Source organism: Rhinopithecus roxellana, chromosome 15 (assembly GCF_007565055.1).
Source record: "Rhinopithecus roxellana isolate Shanxi Qingling chromosome 15, ASM756505v1, whole genome shotgun sequence".
Classification (NCBI taxonomy): Eukaryota; Metazoa; Chordata; class Mammalia; order Primates; family Cercopithecidae; genus Rhinopithecus; species Rhinopithecus roxellana.
Genome location: NC_044563.1, coordinates 89,293,471 through 89,311,408, shown reverse-complemented (window position 1 = coordinate 89,311,408; position 17,938 = coordinate 89,293,471). Strand labels below are relative to the sequence as shown.

Genomic DNA, 17,938 nt, shown 5'->3' with positions numbered 1-17,938 from the left:
TGGGAAGGGAAAGATAGTTGTTTTGGAATATATGAAGAAGGATTAGACTTATTCAGTATGGTCAGAGAGGAGCCATGACTGGATGATACAGGGGTGGGTTCTGGTCTGATAAATACTAGAATACAGGTGGCTCATGCCTGAAATCCCAGTGCTCTGGGATGCTGAGGCAGGAGGATCACCTGAGGCCAGGAGTTCAAGACCAGCCTGGATAACACAGTGAGCCCTCACCTCTGAAAAAACATGTTTCTTTAATTAGCCAGGTGTGGTGGTACACGCCTGTAGTCCTTTGAACTATGGTTGTGCCACTGCACTTTGGCCTGGGCAACAGAGTGGGACCATCTCTAAAATCACACAAACACACACTAGAATTATTCAACAATGGAACAGATTGCCTCTTTTTAAAACTGTACTTATTTATTTATTTAGAGACCGAGTCTCACTCTATTGTCCAGGCTGAAGTGCAGTGGCATAATGTTGTCTTACCCCGCCTCCTGGGTTCAAGTGATCCTCCCGCCTCAACCTACCTAGTAGGTGGAACTACAGGAGTGTGCCACCACACCAGCCAATTCCAATATTTTTAGTAGAGACGGGGTTTCACCACTTTGGCCAGGCTGGTCTCAAACTCCTGATCTCAAGTGATCCACCCGCTTTGGCCTCTCAAAGTGCTGTGATTATAGGTGTGAACCACTGCACCCAGCCCAACATTGCCTAAGACAGAAATTGCCTAATCACTGGGGGTTTCTCAGTAGTGGCTATTTCAGACCTGCTATAGTGGGAATTTTTCCTGTATAGGGAAGAGGGAGGTTATATAAAACAACCTCCAGAGGACCTCTGTATGTGATGATCTAATTCAAGAAAAAGTGTTAAGGCTGATGCAGAATTAAAACTTGGTTAATAATCTTGCATACCAGTCAGAGGACAAAGAGTATAGTGTGAAATTAGTGACGTCAAAATGAGGAAGGAGATAAATGAGATGGTTTAAGAGCTTTGTACTTTTGAATCCTGAGTATCAAAACAGGGCAGATTAATCATTAAACCCTAAGAGAGATGGGTAAGGAGAGCATTCTCATGAAAGAGGCAGACACAGAAGGGTAAAAGAAGCACATTGCGCATATTTCCACCAGGTATTAAGACAGCCTTTGCTAGAGCTTAAAAATGGAATCAAGGTGGAATTATTTTAGGCTAGCAACATCTAGAAAATAATAACAAGTTTGACTATCAGAGAACCATTACACTGTGCTTTTTCTGGGGGAAATCAACATAACTATTCTATCGACTCTGTGAAGCTAGTTGAGTGAACTCTCATGATTCCTGATCTCTTAATGGTGTCATCATATGCTGATCACCTCAGCCAAATCTCTGTTTTTTCAATCTCACCTCCTGGATCTAATCAGCCACCAAATCCTATCGCTTGTCTGAGCTGTATTTCACATGGATCCAGTACTTTTCAAGACCTCAGCCTCTCTGTGGCTGACCTTTATCATCTCACCTTTGAGCTACACCAAGAATACCATTTGGATTCTGCAGTCACAAACATTCTCTCTCTCCTCATCTCTCTGCACATAGTCTCTTTAAGCAGACTACTGAAAAACCTCAGGGTTTCCAAACTTTGTGCCCTGATATTTCAAAGTTTTCCTCAATGGGGAGCCAGCCTGCCTTTCAAGCCCAGGTTCACGGAAAGATTTAATTTGTTTGGCTTTTGATGGATACTTACATGCTGAGTTCCATCTTGGGATATGAGTGTAACTTGTTGACTCAGCCCAGATTGGGTTACTGTGGCTACTTGTGTAGAAACAACGTCGTCCCCTTCTACACCTGTGACATACGTAATCTGGGACCCTTTAAGAACATCTTCACCTTGACCTGTTTAAAACAAATCAATCATTTATTTGACCAACCAACCAATTTGTTTAGAAAATAGGACATTTTAAATATTAAAGAGAAAATTATATAAATTAAAATGTACATATATCATATTCTAAGTCATAAAAATGGCTTCCAGGACCTCCTTCCAATTCCTCCACCTCAACTTTTGCAAAGGCAAACCACATCAAAGCAGACCAAAGAAAAAACTTTTCTGCATCATATTTAAATGTTCTGATTTTTAGGGACCTGTTTTATTCTCTTAGTTGGAGTAACTACTTGATACTGCATGTGTATTAGGGGCAGGGAGGGGAGGAACTGTACAGGAAGACTAGCAAATAATCCTTCAAATACAGCAAGTATGCACTAAGTTCTCGCATTCACTTAAGAAGGTGCTAAAGGCCAGGCACGGTGGCTCACACCTGTAATCCCAGCACTTTGGGAGGCCAAGGCGGGCAGATTACCTGAGGTTGGGAATTCGAGACCAGTCTGACCAACATGGAGAAACCACGTCTCTATTAAAAACACAAAATTAAGGCCGGGCAGGGTGGCTCACGCCTGTAATCCCAGCACTTTGGGAGGCCAAGGCGGGTGGATCATGAGGTCAGGAGATTGAGACCATCCTGGCTAACACAGTGAAACCCCATCTCTACTAAAAATACAAAAAAAAAAAAAAAATGAGCCGGGCATGGTGGCAAGCGCCTGTAGTCTCAACTACTCAGGAGGCTGAGGCAGGAAAATGGTGTGAACCTAGGAGGCAGAGCTTGCAGTGAGCCGAGATGGCGCCACTGCACTCCAGCCTGGGCGACAGAGCGAGACTCTGTCTCAAAAACAAAAACAAACAAACAAAAATACAAAATTACCCAGGCCTGGTGGCATATGCCTGTAATCCCAGCTACTCGGGAGGCTGAGGCAGGAGAATCACTTGAACCCAGGGGGCAGAGGTTGTGGTGAGATGAGATCGCACCATTGCACTCCAGCCTGGGCAACAAGAGCAAACTCCGTCTCAAAAAAAAAAAAAAAAAAAAAAAAAAAAAGAAGCTGTTAAAAGTGGTTAAGACTATTTTCATTTTCATAAACATTAACCACAAAGCCAGAATGGTTTGTAAACACACTCACTGATACTAAACTTGGTCTTTAGCACAAGTGATTGATTGCAAGGCATCAGTACACAATGACCTCACTGTGTAAAGACAATGTATGGCATATTATCTGAGGTATGGTTAATAATTTAGTGACACAAAAGGAAACTCCATCACTTCTTTATTTCATAAAGAACCAGCAAGTAAACAGCAATTTCAACAGTCGATTACTGCTATAACTGTCAACCAGGAAGATTCCTGGTCCCTCTGTCTTTCATCATTTTCCACCTCCCATGAAGTCAGAAAGACAGCAAAAAAAATGTTTCCCCCTCAAAGGACTTAATACGCTAATCTAAGAGTACTTCTCAAGTCAATGGTTAATCTATGCACTCATATGGCTACAGTCATCAAGGTGTAATTTCCATGACAGACGTTACTTCATTTCTTTTTGTTCTGTTCCACAGCTATTTATATACCATTATTCCAATAGGTTACAAAACCCAGGGAATCATGTGAGAGAAAACAGAAATCCATCCCTGTACTTTGAAAAGCAATCTTAGTTTTTTTTTTTTTGAAAATAAAATGTATATTATTATATTATAGACTATTTTCTAGAATATAGGAACTTCCGGGCCAGGCGTGGTGGCTCACGCCTATAATCCCAGAACTTTGGGAGGGCAAGGTGGGCGGATCATGAGGTCAGGAGATCGAGAACATCCTGGCTAACACGGTGAAACGCTGTCTCTACTAAAAATACAAAAAATTAGCTGGGCTTGGTGGTGGGCGCCTGTAGTCCCAGCTGCTTGAGAGGGTGAGGCAGGAGAATGGCATGAACCCGGAAGGCGAAGCTTGCAGTGAGCCGGGATTGCGCCACTGCACTCCAGCCTGGGCAACAGAGCAAGACTCTGTCTCAAAAAAAAAAAAAAAAAAAAAAAAAAAGAATATAGGAACTTCTGATAATGTGAAATATCAACATTTAAGGAAGAGACTTGAGGAAGGTTAAAAAATAAAAAAAGAGTCTTGCAACCTTAAGTCTGACATCATTAAAGCCTGCTTTCTAACTGAAAAGATTCAGTAGTTGTTGTAGTATCTTATTTACTTCCTTTCTCTTAGCAATTGTCAAATATACAGTACATTATTATTAACTGTAGTCACACGCTGTGCAGATCTATGGAACTTATCCCTCCTAACTGAAACTCTGTACTCTTTGACCAGTATCTCCCCAATTGATGTAATATCTAACCATGCACACTTACAGTGTTTTGGCTAGAAAATAATCACCATGAAGACTGATGGAATTGCTATTTTCCTACCATCACCTAACAAATACCTGAAAAGACAAATCAGGACTACAAGGATTCATCTGAGCAGATGACCTGTTCTTTCCCTTATTCTTCAACAAACTTTTTCCACCTAAATGTTTTTCAATGCTTCAATATCAGTTGTTAAAAATGAGAAAAGATGCCATCTCTTAATTTTCAAATTTACTTCATTTAAGAGGTACTCAGTGAAACTGTAAGACAACTTGCTTTGTGTTTTAGAAGAACCTACTTCCTTTTACCTACTTACCTATGCTTATTTACCTGAAATAATTCAATGTAATTCTCTAAAATATTTTTCCAAGAGTTTACTGAAACAAATAATTTTGTCTCTTACAATAACATACTTAATAGCACCTGAATCAATGAAGAGTTATTTGGGAGTACTTCTCTACTGTTACGATTAAGACCAACATCCTTAATGGACCCAAACAGTCTGGCTGCCCCTGCCTCACTCTCCAGTCTTGTTTCACCACCTTCCCAGGTAGTATTGCCCTACTGGCCAGGCTTCATCCAGTATCTCCAATTTACTTTGGTCTCTCCAACCTCCTGGCTCTCTGCATGTACCATTCTCTCTATTTGGAACATTCTCTTGCCTTTGCTTCCTGCTTCCCTCCCCAACAACCTCTGCTTCTTCACCCAGTTAACCCCTATTCAACCTCCAGATCGCTCTAAAAATTCCTTCCTTGACCTCCCAGACTAACATTCCCTTCTATACATCCCAGAGCGCCACATACTTTTCTTCAATAGCACTTACTGCAGCTGTGAATTATGTTTGTGATTATACGACTGACACATTATGATTTGAGAAAATGCTATGAATCATAAATTATGTTCATAACTGTTGATTCTCAAACTCAGAAACAAAATATAATAGACAAAACTCTCACCTGGGGGTGGCTCAAAGAAGGCTTCCTGCTCCTCCTCGATGGGCTCAGTGTCATTGTGGGCTGTTCGTTTGTGCATGGCCAGCGTGGAGATCTGCTTGTATGTCTTCCCACAGTGGTTACAGTTGTAAGGTTTGGAATGAGTGTGGACAACATGATGTTTGTACAAACTGGAATATTCTGTAAACCTTTTGTCACACCCAGGAACTGTACAAACATATGGCTTTTCCCCTAAAGAACAGCACCAACAAAAAGTTCAACTTTTACATATGTAGGCATAATCATTCCATACTTCATCCCCAGGGGGTAAAATACCTCTAAAAACAAATAATTGCCAAATCCCTCCTCATCCCACCATGAGGCAGCACACAAGAAAAGACTCCCTAACTATGGTTTTGACTTGACTCAAAAGGTAGTATGCATCCTTAGTGCTGTCTCCATGCATCAACACCAGGTTCCCTTTAATCTCAAGGAATGAGAAAAGGATGGAGATGTTGCCCAGTTTAACTTTAATGAAACTGTAATTTATTGTTTCCCATAATAAGATAACCTAGATACTGTTAGTGATACTCTATTAATAATGACAATAATAAATGCTATTATTACTGTAACTTATGCAGCTTCCTAAGAATTTTATAAAGATAATAAAAAAGGATTTTATTTAAAAGTCTATTAAACCTAGTTAGGTATGTCAACTAGGACATACATGTTTCATTTAACTTAACCTGACTTCTTGCATCCAATCAAAAGCTACTGAGTATTTACTAAGAGCAAGCAGGCAATACATAGGGAAGTAAATACTTAAATTTTTGTCCCATGAAACAGCTTGAGAACATTATAGGCAGTACATATATTTTTAGGACTTTTTATTACAGAAAATTTCAAATATACACAGAAGTATAGAGAAATAGTACCCCATGTACCAATCATCCAGCTTCAACTATCAATTCATGACCAATATTGTTTCTTATATTTACTACCCATTTCCCCCTTCTTCCTGACCAGGATTATTCTGAAACAGTTCCAGGTAACACTCTTTTTCTTTCAGATTGTATACCTAAAAGATGTGTCCCTGTTTAAAAAATATGCAAACAAAATTAATATTACTTAATATCACAAAATACCTAGACAGTGCTAACATGTGGTGGTATACGGACCTAAAACTGAAAGCAAACTGGAACAAATTAACCTAATTGTTGAAATGAATACTTTTAACTACACTGAAGGGGTTGGGGTGGGGGAACAAATAAATTAATTAAAATAGCTCATTTACACAGTATTTGACTTATGCCCTCAGTCTTGGGCTCAGTGGTGAGGGTGAGGGGAAGAATTGCAAACAAATATTCAGCTCGTCTGTAGTAGGCTTGTTTATTGTAGTGGTATGGGTGAGGGGTAGAATTGCAAACAAATATTCAGCTCGTTTGTAGTAGGCTTGTTTACCGTAGTGGTATGAGTGAAGAGATTCTGAAACTATTTTAGTTGGAATAAAACACTGAGCAAATGAGTAAATATTTCAAATGCTGCTGGAAGTAAGGGCTCCAGCCGTGGAAAAGAGAGAATACAAATATGGAATGGGGGAAGAAAAAAAAAAGAAGAACCCTGTGGTGAAATGGAATTAAGAGGTATTGGTGTGAACTCAAATTTTTAAAATGTACATATGAAAGTGTGTATACATATACACGTCCTGATTTGTTCTCATTTGACACATTCCTTGCGTAACTGCACCTTTCCCAGTGGTTCTAAACACACTAAACCCACCCAAAATAATAAGATATTACACTAATGTACTGGAACATAAGTCTTATACATAATGTAACTGGCGATTGCTTCCTGTCCTCTGCCCAGTTCCCACTCTCAAAGCAGGCAGATTAATGTTCTTATTTTGGTGGATGGTTGTTGAGATGTGGTGAGGGCAAGAGAAAGGGCAGCCCATCTCAACTTGGAAAAATCAGCCCAATTGATATTTAGGCTGGAGCAGAAACTGCCACTAGGTGGCACCAAACCACAGCCAAGAGGCGAAAGGATTTGGATTGAGCTTTTGAGCTCCCTTACTGGCTAGTTGCATAGCCTGCCTCAACTGGGTCATCTGACTAGCCTTGCCGGGGGGGGGGGGCGTGGGGGGGGAGGGTGTCGCAGAAGGACTGCATTTCTCAGGGCTGAATCTTTACACTCTACTGGATATTGTGACCAGTTATTGTAGCAGTTACTTGATCATTAGCCAATCTTTTCTTCCAGCCCACAACTACCTCTTAGGTCAGACCAACATTTATAACTGCATACTGACTGTCTCTACTCCAATTGTTCTCAAACAGTCTACTAAAAGACCTGGGAGCTTTCAATACATCCTGATGCCTGGGCCTCACCCCAGTCCAATTATGTCAGAATCTTTGCAGACAGGATCTGGGGAATCAGTCTATTTTAAAGAGATACATCCAATATGCAGCCTCATTTGAGAGCACTGCTCTACCTAAATGTTCCAAAGATATTGGTATGGCCAAACTTAATGTAGGCATCTCTCTTATCGAATACTAATTTGCCCATAAAATGTGTTGAATGGCTACTTTCAGATAATTAGTCTGTATTCCATTACTTTTTCCTTTTCTTTTTGAGACGGAGTCTCGCTCTGTCACCCAGGCTGGAGTGCAATGGTGTGAGCCACCACGCCTGGCCATAATTATTTAACAGTAAGTGAACTCATTTGTAGGTACATGTTTATGTATAGCACACAAAAATTGAGTATCAGGGCTGCGAGTGGTGGCTCATGCCTATAATCCCAGCACTTTGGGAGGCCAAGGCGGGTGGATCACCTGAGGTCAGGAGTTCAAGATCAGCCTGGCTAACATGGTGAAACCCTGTCTCTACTAAAAATACAAAAATTAGCCAGGCGTGGTGGCAGGGGCCTGTAATCCAAGCTACTCGGGAGGCTGAGGCAGGAGAATTGCTTGAACCCAGGAGGCAGAGGATGCAGTGAGCTGAGGTCACGACACTGCACTCCAGCCTGAGTGACAGAGCGAGACGCCATCTCAAAAAAAAAAAAAAAAAGTATTTTGGCCGGGCACAGTGGCTCACACCTGTAATCCTAGTGCTTTGGGAGGCTAAGGTGGGCGGATCACACTGTCAGGAGATGGAGACCATCCTGGCCAACACGGTGAAACCCCAACTCTACTAAAAACACAAAAATTAGCTGGGTGTAGTGGTATGCACCTGTAGTCCCAGCTACTCGGGACGCTGAGGCAGGAGAATCGCTTGAACCCAGGAGGCGGAGGTTGCAGTGAGCCTAGATCATGCCACTGCACTCCACATTGGGTGACAGGGCGAGATTCCGTCTTAAAAAAAAAAAGTATTTTAATTTTGAATTAACAAAAGTTTACTCTTAATACCAGTAATAAAACAGTATATTAAAATTTTTCTTATAAAACTAATGCATATCCTGCCTTACTCTCACATTTGCCATTCCATTCTCACCCACCAAAACTACATCCACAAAATGGAGCATTAAAATTAAAAGCTTCTATACTGCAAACGATATCATCAAGAGAAAAAAAAAACCAGCCACAGAATGAAAGAAAATATCTGTAACTCATATCTAATAAGAGACTTAGATCCAGAATTAAAGTTATACAACTCAGTAATAAAGACACAACCCAATTTTAAAAATGGGCAAAGGATTTGAATAGACATTTCTCCAAAGAAGATATACACGGCTAATAAATACATAAAAAGATGCTTTGGCCAGGTGCGGTGGCTCACACCTGTAATCTCAGCACTTTGGGAGGCCGAGATGGGAGGATCACAAGGTCAGCAGTTTGAGACCAGTCTGACCAACATGGAGAAACTCCATCTCTACTAAAAACATAAAATTAGCCGGGCGTGTGGCACATGCCTGTAATCCCAGCTACTAGGGAGGCTGAGGCAGGAGAATCACTTGAACCTGGGAGGCGGAGGTTGCAGTGAGCCGAGATTGCGCCATTGCACTCCAGCCTGGGCAACAAGAACGAAACTCCATCTCAAAACAAAAAACAAAAAACAAAAAACAAACTATATATCTATACATATATATCGTTTAAGAAGTGCCTTAACTGTGACAGCACAATACGCAAGGCCTCTGGCTACCTCTCAGAACTCACCTTGTACAAATCTTCTACATGTACTTGATGCTCCTGTCATATGGAACCACTAAGTATCATGCTTTTTCATACCTTTGTGCCTTTCCCCATGACATTTCCCCTGCCAGGAATACCCTTCTCTCCTATGTGGTAAACTTCAGGATTGAGTCTGTATGCCGAATTTCCCCCAGAAAGCCTTCCCAAAATGCTTCTCCCATTCCTGCAGAAGTGACTGCCCACCTCTCTGCTCCCACAGCATCTTGTCCATATAATGGGAGACACTGCAGCAACTGTATGTCTACTATCTCTTCCCAAGTAGCCTGCCCTTGGCAATGTCTTATCTCTCTCTCTCTCTGTTTGATGCCTGGCAGGAGATACTCAATAACTGTTTGTTGGATAAATGAATGTATGAATGTTAAGGTGAAACTTTTTTAAGTTGCTTAATCTCCTTCCACCATGCCAAGTGATAGAAAGGAAGGAAGAGATTAGTTGGAAATGGTTTCTGAACGAGGCAGGAGTTAAACTGAGCCTTGAATGATAAAAGACCAAAAGATCAGAGATTGTTACCTGTGTGTATCCTCACGTGGTTTTTATAATTTGTTGCACTGGCAAATGCCCTCCCACATCCTGGCTCTGTGCAGTAATAAGGTCTTTCCCCTGTGTGTGTCCTAACATGCACTTTTCTGATATTTGATGTTGTAAAGGACCGACCGCAGCCTTCGAAGGGACACTTAAAGGGCCTTTCTCCTGCAAATATAAAGGGTAATACATTAAATGGTGCAAAAATATATAGAAGATTGAAATGTCTTATCCTTCAATCCTGCCTAGGATCATGCTTAAGACTCTAGCCTTCTTGTGTTGAACTTCCCTTTCGGCACTTTTTTTGGCAGGGGGGTTGGGGAAACAGCATCTTCCACTCCAAACTTAAATTTACATAAGAAACTGGGAATGGTATTCAAAACTAATCACTGATTACTTAGCTCTCCAAGATGGAATCATCCAGGTAGGCAAAAAATGAGCTGAGAAAAGCAGAGAGAAAAACATAAGAAACATAAAAGAAAAGTACAGTCAGGAACATGAATTAAATTAGAACAAACCCAGAATTCCCTAAAAGCTTGTATCCTACTTGATTTATTCTACAATATCTTGCAGGAAAAAAAATTTTGCTCTTCAAAAATATGGTGTTTTGACCAGCCTGGTCAACATGGTGAAACCCTGTCTCTACTAAAAATACAAAAAATTAGTCGGGCGTGGTGGCAGGTGCCTATAATCCCAATTACTCGGGAGGCTGAGGCAGGAGAATTGCTTGAACTCAGGAGGCGGAGGTTGCAGTCAGCTGAGATCGTGCCATTGCACTCCAGCCTGGGCGACAGAGCAAGACTCTGTCTCGAGAGAGAAAAAAAAAAAGGTGTTTTAACTAATGTTCAACAAGATAATGCCTAATATTAACTGTGTCAGGAAATAGTAGGTGTTCAATAAATACTTGTGTTAATGAACCAAAAAAAAAAAAAAAAAAGAAAAGAAAATCTAGCGCCTAGCACATATGTCAAAAACACCTGCTGGACATACTACTACTACTCTCATTATCTAAGTTTATAAAAAGTCTGGCCAGGCACAGTAGTGCATGCCTGCAATCCCAGCACTTTGAGAGGCTAAGGCAGGCTGATCACTTGAGCTCAGGAGTTCAAGACCAGCCTGAACAACATGGCGAAACCCCATCTCTACAAAAAAAAATACAAAAATTTAGCTGGGTGTGGTGGTGCACACTGGTAGTCCCAGCTACTCGGGAGGGTGAGACGGGGGATCACCTGAGCACGAGAAGTCAAGGCTGTAGTGAGCTGTGACTGTGCCATTGCACACCAGCCTAGGCACTGAAGTGAGACACTGTCTCAAAAAAAAAAAAAAATCTGCTTTACCAATTATGCTTCTTTCCTTCATATTTGCTTTATACAGTCTTGGAACACAAAAGGCCTTTAAACTGTCAAGCAAGAAGGAGCCTTTGCTTTTGATTCCCATGTACCCTTTTCTAGGATGAGCTCAAATTAGGCAAACAACTTCTGGGGAAGGGAAAATAATATCTCTTTATGTAGACAGATACAGATATTTATCTATACATAGTAAGGATGTTAAATTTTTTTAACAGACGGAGTCTCACTGTGTTGCTCAGGCTGGAATGGAGTGGCTCTTCACAGGCACGACGGTTGCACACTGCAGCCTCGAACTCCTACCTTCAAGCAATCCTCACACCTCAGCCTCCCAGGTAGCTGAGACCACAGGCACATGCCACCATGCCTGGCTAGTTTGTTGTTTTTCTTTTGGTCAAATGAAATTATGATTTCCCTATTGGTGGAAACCATTCCAAAAGATTTCTCCTCTTAAGTATGAAATCATTTTAAAAGGAGCAGGAACCTTTGATCCTATCTTTAGTAAGTTTTATTCACTATGTCAGCCTAAGGAAAACAAAGAGTTTATCTTAGGCAAGTCTTTTTCTCTTGGATCTAGATGACCTCTAAAGTATTCCCAGCTCTGTCATGCTATGATAGGGAATCAACTGTTCTAGAATAATTTTCACTGTATTACTACTCTGATTCTGTAACATCCTGCTTTGTTTTTGCACTGAAATCTTCTGTATTTGTTACAGAAGTCCCTATGCCCCTTACTCAATCCCATACTATACCAATGAAAACATCATGATTTTAAAGCTGTTATATGAACATGTGGTTTGACAAATGAATACAATGAAATAAATCACAATTCTGATGTTTTTAAATCAATATTTATAGAACTAGATTATTGGTTTGATATAGCTTTTATGTAACAAGTTGGTTTTATTTGCAAATTCAAGTAGAATTTATGGGAGCTTGGAAATACTCACCTCTGATTCAATAAATAAAAAGTATATGAATGAGGCCGGGAGCGGTGGCTCAAGCCTGTAATCCCAGCACTTTGGGAGGCCAAGACGGGCGGATCACGAGGTCAGGAGATCGAGACCATCCTGGCTAACACAGTGAAACCCCATCTCTACTAAAACATACCAAAAAAAAAAAAAAACTAGCCGGGTGAGGTGGTGGGCGCCTATAGTCCCAGCTACTCGGGAAGCTGAGGCAGGAGAATGGCGTAAACCCAGGAGGCGGAGCTTGCAGCGAGCTGAGATTCGGCCACTGCACTCCAGGCTGGGCAACAGAGCGAGACTCCGTCTCAAAAAAAAAAAAAACAAAAACAAAAACAAAAAGTGCATGAATGAGATGGAAGCAAGGACCTACAGTTCTGTTCCTCAATGTTGTAAAGTAAAGCCAATTTGGGGTCACACTTGAGTTGCAGGTTAAATATTAATAGCTGCAAGAATCCTACATGGAAATTAGCTAAACTATTTCATATATTTCCACATATGGGGACACAGCTATCACGCCATGTTTAAAACATCTATACTAAAATCCCAAACTAAATTATCTTAATGCTGTATTATTTAGTCAACAGCTTATAATAGCATCTCTTATCAATAGCTGCTGAACTTTTTTTAGCTCCAATCCAAAGGAAATATTTACCTTATTAATACCAACTCCACAAGTAATCAAGTATAAGGAGGAGAGGAGATGGTCGGGGAAATAAGAATAAAGTACTATTTAGGAAAAGAAGATAAAATTTAAAGAGAAATGATCACAAAAAGTAATGAGTCTTTCTTTCTGTGGGGCTGTTGGGGCTCAGACACTTTCTTTTTTTTTTTTTTTTTTTTTGAGATGGAGTCTCGCTGTGTCGCCCAGGCTGGAGCGCAGTGGCGCGATCTCAGCTCACTGCAAGCTCCGCCTCCCGGGTTCATGCCATTCTCCCGCCTCAGCCTCCGAGTAGCTGGGACTACAGGCGCCCGCCACCACGCCCGGCTAATTTTTCGTGTTTTTAGTAGAGACGGGGTTTCACCGTGTTAGCCAGGATGGTCTCGATCTCCTGACCTCGTGATCCGCCCGCCTCAGCCTCCCAAAGTGCTGGGATTACAGGCTTGAGCCACTGCGCCCGGCCCAGACACTTTCTTTAGCAGCTGCTTAATGCAGGAGAAACAACTAGGTGCCTTAGGTTCTGTCTCAGCTCGGCGGCTAATTAGATGTGTAATCTAGGTAAATAAACTTGTTGCCCAGACAACTCCTAAAACCTGAGAGAGTTCGTGGTCTAGGGCCACTGTTAATCCTTTCTGGGACATAGACCCTTCTGAGAATCTAACAGAGCTATGGGACCTCATCCTGAAAAGCAGCAGACATGCACAAACAGCAAGTCATATGGAATTTCAGGGTTTTAAGAGAGGCCCTTGATACTGACTTCCTGAAACTCTTCCAGAGACTCCTTCCTCAAGTCCTCTCCCTGCAGATTAAGAATTCCTGGCCTAAATATGACACTCTCTTTCCACTAGTACCTGTATGAGTTCTGATGTGTTTCTGTAGATCTCCTGAAGTTTTGAAAGATTTAGTACAATTATCTTCTGAACACCGATATGGCTTTTCTCCTGTATGGGTTCTGACGTGACTTTTTAATCCATAACCTTTAAGAAAAAATTAAAAGAAATTTCATTACACAATATTCCTCTAAACGTGCACACTGAGATTAAGTCATTGAAAAATATAGTCAATACCAAGTATAAAATATTAGGCAAATACACCGAATAACTATTTAAAATGTACAAAAGGGCCAGGCACGGTGGCTAACACCTGTACCCCAGCACTTTGGGAGACCAAGGTGGGCAGATCACCTGAAGTCAGGAGTTCCAGCCCAGCCTGGCCAACATGGTGAAACTCCGTCTCTGCTGAAAATACAAAAAATTATCCGGGTGTGGTGGTGCATGCCTGTAGTCCCGGCTACTTGGGAGGCTGAGACAGGAGAATCGCTTGAACCGAGGAGCAGAGGTTGCGGTGAGCTGAGATTACGCCACTGCACTCCAGCGACAGAGTGAGATTCCATCTCAAAAACAAACAAACAAAAAAATGTACAAAAGTAGCATAGCTCAGGACTGCCATCCTAAAAATTCAATAGTTTCATTTCTGTCTAGAAGAGGCTGTGTGTTTCTTTTCTAAAGTGCCTCAGTTTTATCAGATGTTCTCATCCTCCAAAAGCTCAAAGTGGAATCAAGACATGGAATGAAGAATGGAAGTCAGAAGACCTGGTGCCAGTCCCGGCCCTGCTGGATGCAGAGGTCTCATCCCATTGCTAAGGCCTGTCCTGATGTTGGAGTCTATGGTAGCCTTTAAAGCTTGGCTTTTATTTTCCTGCTAAAATAAACAGAATGTGGAGGAGTGAAAAGTATCAAACACAGCAGGCAGGCCGGTTGCAGTGGCTCACACCTATAATCCCAACACTTTGGGAGGCCAAGACGGACGGAACACTTGAGACCAGGAGTTTGAGAGCAGCCTGGCCAATATAGTGAAACCCCATCTCTACTAAAAACACAAAATGTTAGCCAGGCATGGTGGCACGCGCCTGTAATCCCAGCTACTTGGGAGACCGAGGCACTAGAATTGCTTGAACCTGGGAGGCAGAGGTTGCAGTGAGCCAAGATCCTGCCACTGCACTCCAACCTGAGTGAGCGACAGAGTGAAACTGTGGGAAGGGAGAGAGGGAGAGAGGGAGGGAGGGAGGGAGGGGGGGGTGGGAGGGAGGGAGGGGGTGGGAGGGAGGGAGGGAGGGAGGGAGGAAAGAAGGAAAAAACACAGCAGGCAGAGACAGGTCAGTGGAGAAAAGAACAGAGAGGGGTCTAGAGCAAGCAGGACAAAAGGCAGTTATGAGAGAGACTGAAGAACTGATCATGTGCTTCTGCAGATTCAGACACAGCCAAGGGGTCAGTTCCTACCACTAGCCTGTCTCTACTTGACCCCTAATTAGAACCAAGAAAAAAACAAAATTCATACTTTTACCTGTTGCAAATGCCTTCCCACAGCCTGCATGCTCACACTGATAAGGCCGATCTCCTGTGTGTGACCTCTCATGGACCTGTGATTAAAATGCAGGCATGATTCTATTTCCTTTACCTATTCCTCAGGAATATGGTTGCAACACAGACCTACTTTTTCCCACACTGCTAAATGATTTTGTTGTATGCTTTTTTTTCCTTATCAAAAAGATAACTTCACAAAAACGATAGCCCAATAGTTCTCAATATAGACCTAAATGTTAAATATTAAGAGATACCTACTAATAATATTTTAAGTAAGGAACAGGAACGTTTGAGGCGTGAGCTTTCTCGAGTGGTCAAAGGTGTTTGCACGAAACATACACATGATGAGAAACTAGAAGCAGGGGGCTGGGAGAGGCTACACAACGTAAGGTTAAGAGTGTGGAGGCTGCTGCTAGAGGGGCCTGGATCTGAGGCAAGGATCCACTACTGCCCAGTGGTGTGGACATGGGCACTTGCCTTCTCTAAGCCTCAAAGGCCTCTCTGAAAAGTGGGGACACAACAGTATCTACCATAGAGGGTTGCTGTGATAAATGAGTAACAATGACAACGGCTAACATTTACTGAACGTTTACCACATCAGGCCACTCTTTTTACTTTATGTGTATGGTATTAATTTATTTAATTTTTACAACCACTCTGAGAGGGAGATAACTCTTAGGATCCAATTTTATAGATGAGGAAAATGAGGTACTAAGAGGTCAACTAACATGCCAAGGTAACTGATAAATAATGAAGATGGGCCCTAGGGTCACTATTCCAGATATGCTAAGAGCATACTTCGTGACACATTGAAAGTTCTTTAACAAATCTTAGCTATTATTGAGTCATGGTATGTTCTGTTACGTATAGCAACAAGTGAAATAATAATACTTAGCCCAAATATTTATGTATTTATTATTATTTTTTTGAGATGGAGTTTCGCTTTTTGCTGCCCAGGCTGGAGTGCAGTGGCACAATCTTGGTCCACTGCAACCTCTGCCTCCCGGGTTCAAGCAATTCTCCTGTCTCAGCCTCCCGAGTAGCTGGGATTACAGGCGCCTGCCACCGCGCCCGGCTAATTTTGTATTTTTAGTAGAGACAGGGTTTCACCATGTGGCCAGGCTGGTCTCGAACTCCTGACCTCAGGTGATCCACCCACCTCGGCCTCCCAAAGTATCAGGATTACAGGCGTGAGCCACCGCGCCCAGCCTTAGCCCAAATATTTACAAGACAAATTAACACCAACTTTTGCTAAACTTCAGTGAATTAACAGAGATGTGTGACTACACACATATCTCTCATATAATTATATGGATTTCATACTTGACAACATATATTCAAATATGTAGAGTACCTACCATGTGCCAGGTAGTATCTTGGACACTAGGAATACAAGATGAAAAAAACACAGTCCAAGCCCTCAAAAAATTAACAGTCTCTAAAGTCTGCATAGGTTTTTACATGTCTGTGTATGAGTGTGACCAAGTCCCAGTATCTTGATAACTGGGACAAAACAGTGGCATCTGAATTACACAAAAATATGATCTTAGTATTTAATATCCTAGGTATTCGCATAACCAGATAGAACATTTCTTTTATATATACCTTGAGATGATGAGCTGTTGTATATAATTTTCCACATCCATCATATTCACATCGAAATGCCTTCTCTCCACTCTGCTGAGATTTAGCAGTTACTCTTGCAGCATGTCCTTGTAAAACAATCTAAATAAAACAAATAGTATCATTTAAATTACTTAAGCCAGGCACAGTGGCTCATGCCAGTAATTCTAGCACATGGGGAGGCAGAGGTAGGCGGATCATTTGAGCCCAGGAGTTCAAGACCAGCCTGGGCAACACGGCAAAACCCTGTCTCTATATAAAAAAATATTAAAAAGTTACCCCGGTGTAGTGGTGCATCTGTGGTTTCCAGGTACTTTGGAAGCTGAGGTGGGAGGATCACCTGAGCCCAGGGAGGTCAAGGCTGCAGTGTGCTGTGATTGCACCACTGCACTCCAGCCTGGGTGACAGAGTGAGACCTGTCTCAATCAATCCATCAATAATACAGAAATAAAATAGATAAATTATGATTTTCAGAATAAAAAAGATAAAACTGTTATGTGGGTTTCCAATCTCAGGTCATCACTTTATTAGGATTCTCACCCTAAGTCAGTCAGGTTAATTCCATTGCATGGCTGAAGTCAGTGACTCTGAAAGTACAGCAGTCAAAAGGACAGTCACAGAAATATACAGCTGGAGCTCACAGGTCTATTCCCATTCTAGAAAATCAACCTAAGTAGCATTTTCATTGGATGCAGGTATTCCTTGATATACTCAAGTGATCCGTCTACCTGCTTTTTTTAGAACCTGTGTCCTAAAAACAATGTCAGAAGTGTTTTCAATTTCAAAAGCAATGAGAAAGGGAGGAATTAGATCATCTGAGTCACCTATAGGAAATATTGCAATCCATACAAAAAAATTACTACTCTGTACTTATATTCACTAGAAGATCATTTTTCTGGGATGTAATACCATAAAAATCCAAACACTGATTTTTAAAGGCTTTTTAAAATAGAAATTAAAGTATCATAAAAATTGAAGAATGACTTTCTACTCTGTGGGCCATGTGGTGATAGTGTTGCAACATCCTATCTCTGCAGACTGTCACACATGGCACACAATTCTGGGTAATGACCTACTACTACAATTACACACATCCCAGAATGGTAAGGGGAGAGAAAGGAGGAGTTACAGAGGCTAGAATAAC

General features: G+C 41.6%; 1 protein-coding gene across 5 annotated transcripts in view; it reads right to left on the bottom strand.

Annotated features, from left to right (window-relative positions):
• ZNF143 (zinc finger protein 143) overlaps window positions 1–17,938 on the bottom strand; it is a 63,719-nt gene that overhangs the window by 14,514 nt on the left and 31,267 nt on the right. For all 5 annotated transcript variants that reach the window (XM_010384830.2, XM_010384831.2, XM_030918369.1 and 2 more), the window contains exons 8-13: window positions 16,777–16,896; window positions 15,152–15,227; window positions 13,660–13,785; window positions 9,825–10,004; window positions 5,155–5,382; window positions 1,715–1,863 (exon numbers count right to left, since the gene is read on the bottom strand). In XM_010384830.2, coding sequence (XP_010383132.1) covers window positions 1,715–1,863; window positions 5,155–5,382; window positions 9,825–10,004; window positions 13,660–13,785; window positions 15,152–15,227; window positions 16,777–16,896 — 879 coding nt within the window. The remainder of the gene's footprint in view (window positions 1–1,714; window positions 1,864–5,154; window positions 5,383–9,824; window positions 10,005–13,659; window positions 13,786–15,151; window positions 15,228–16,776; window positions 16,897–17,938) is intronic.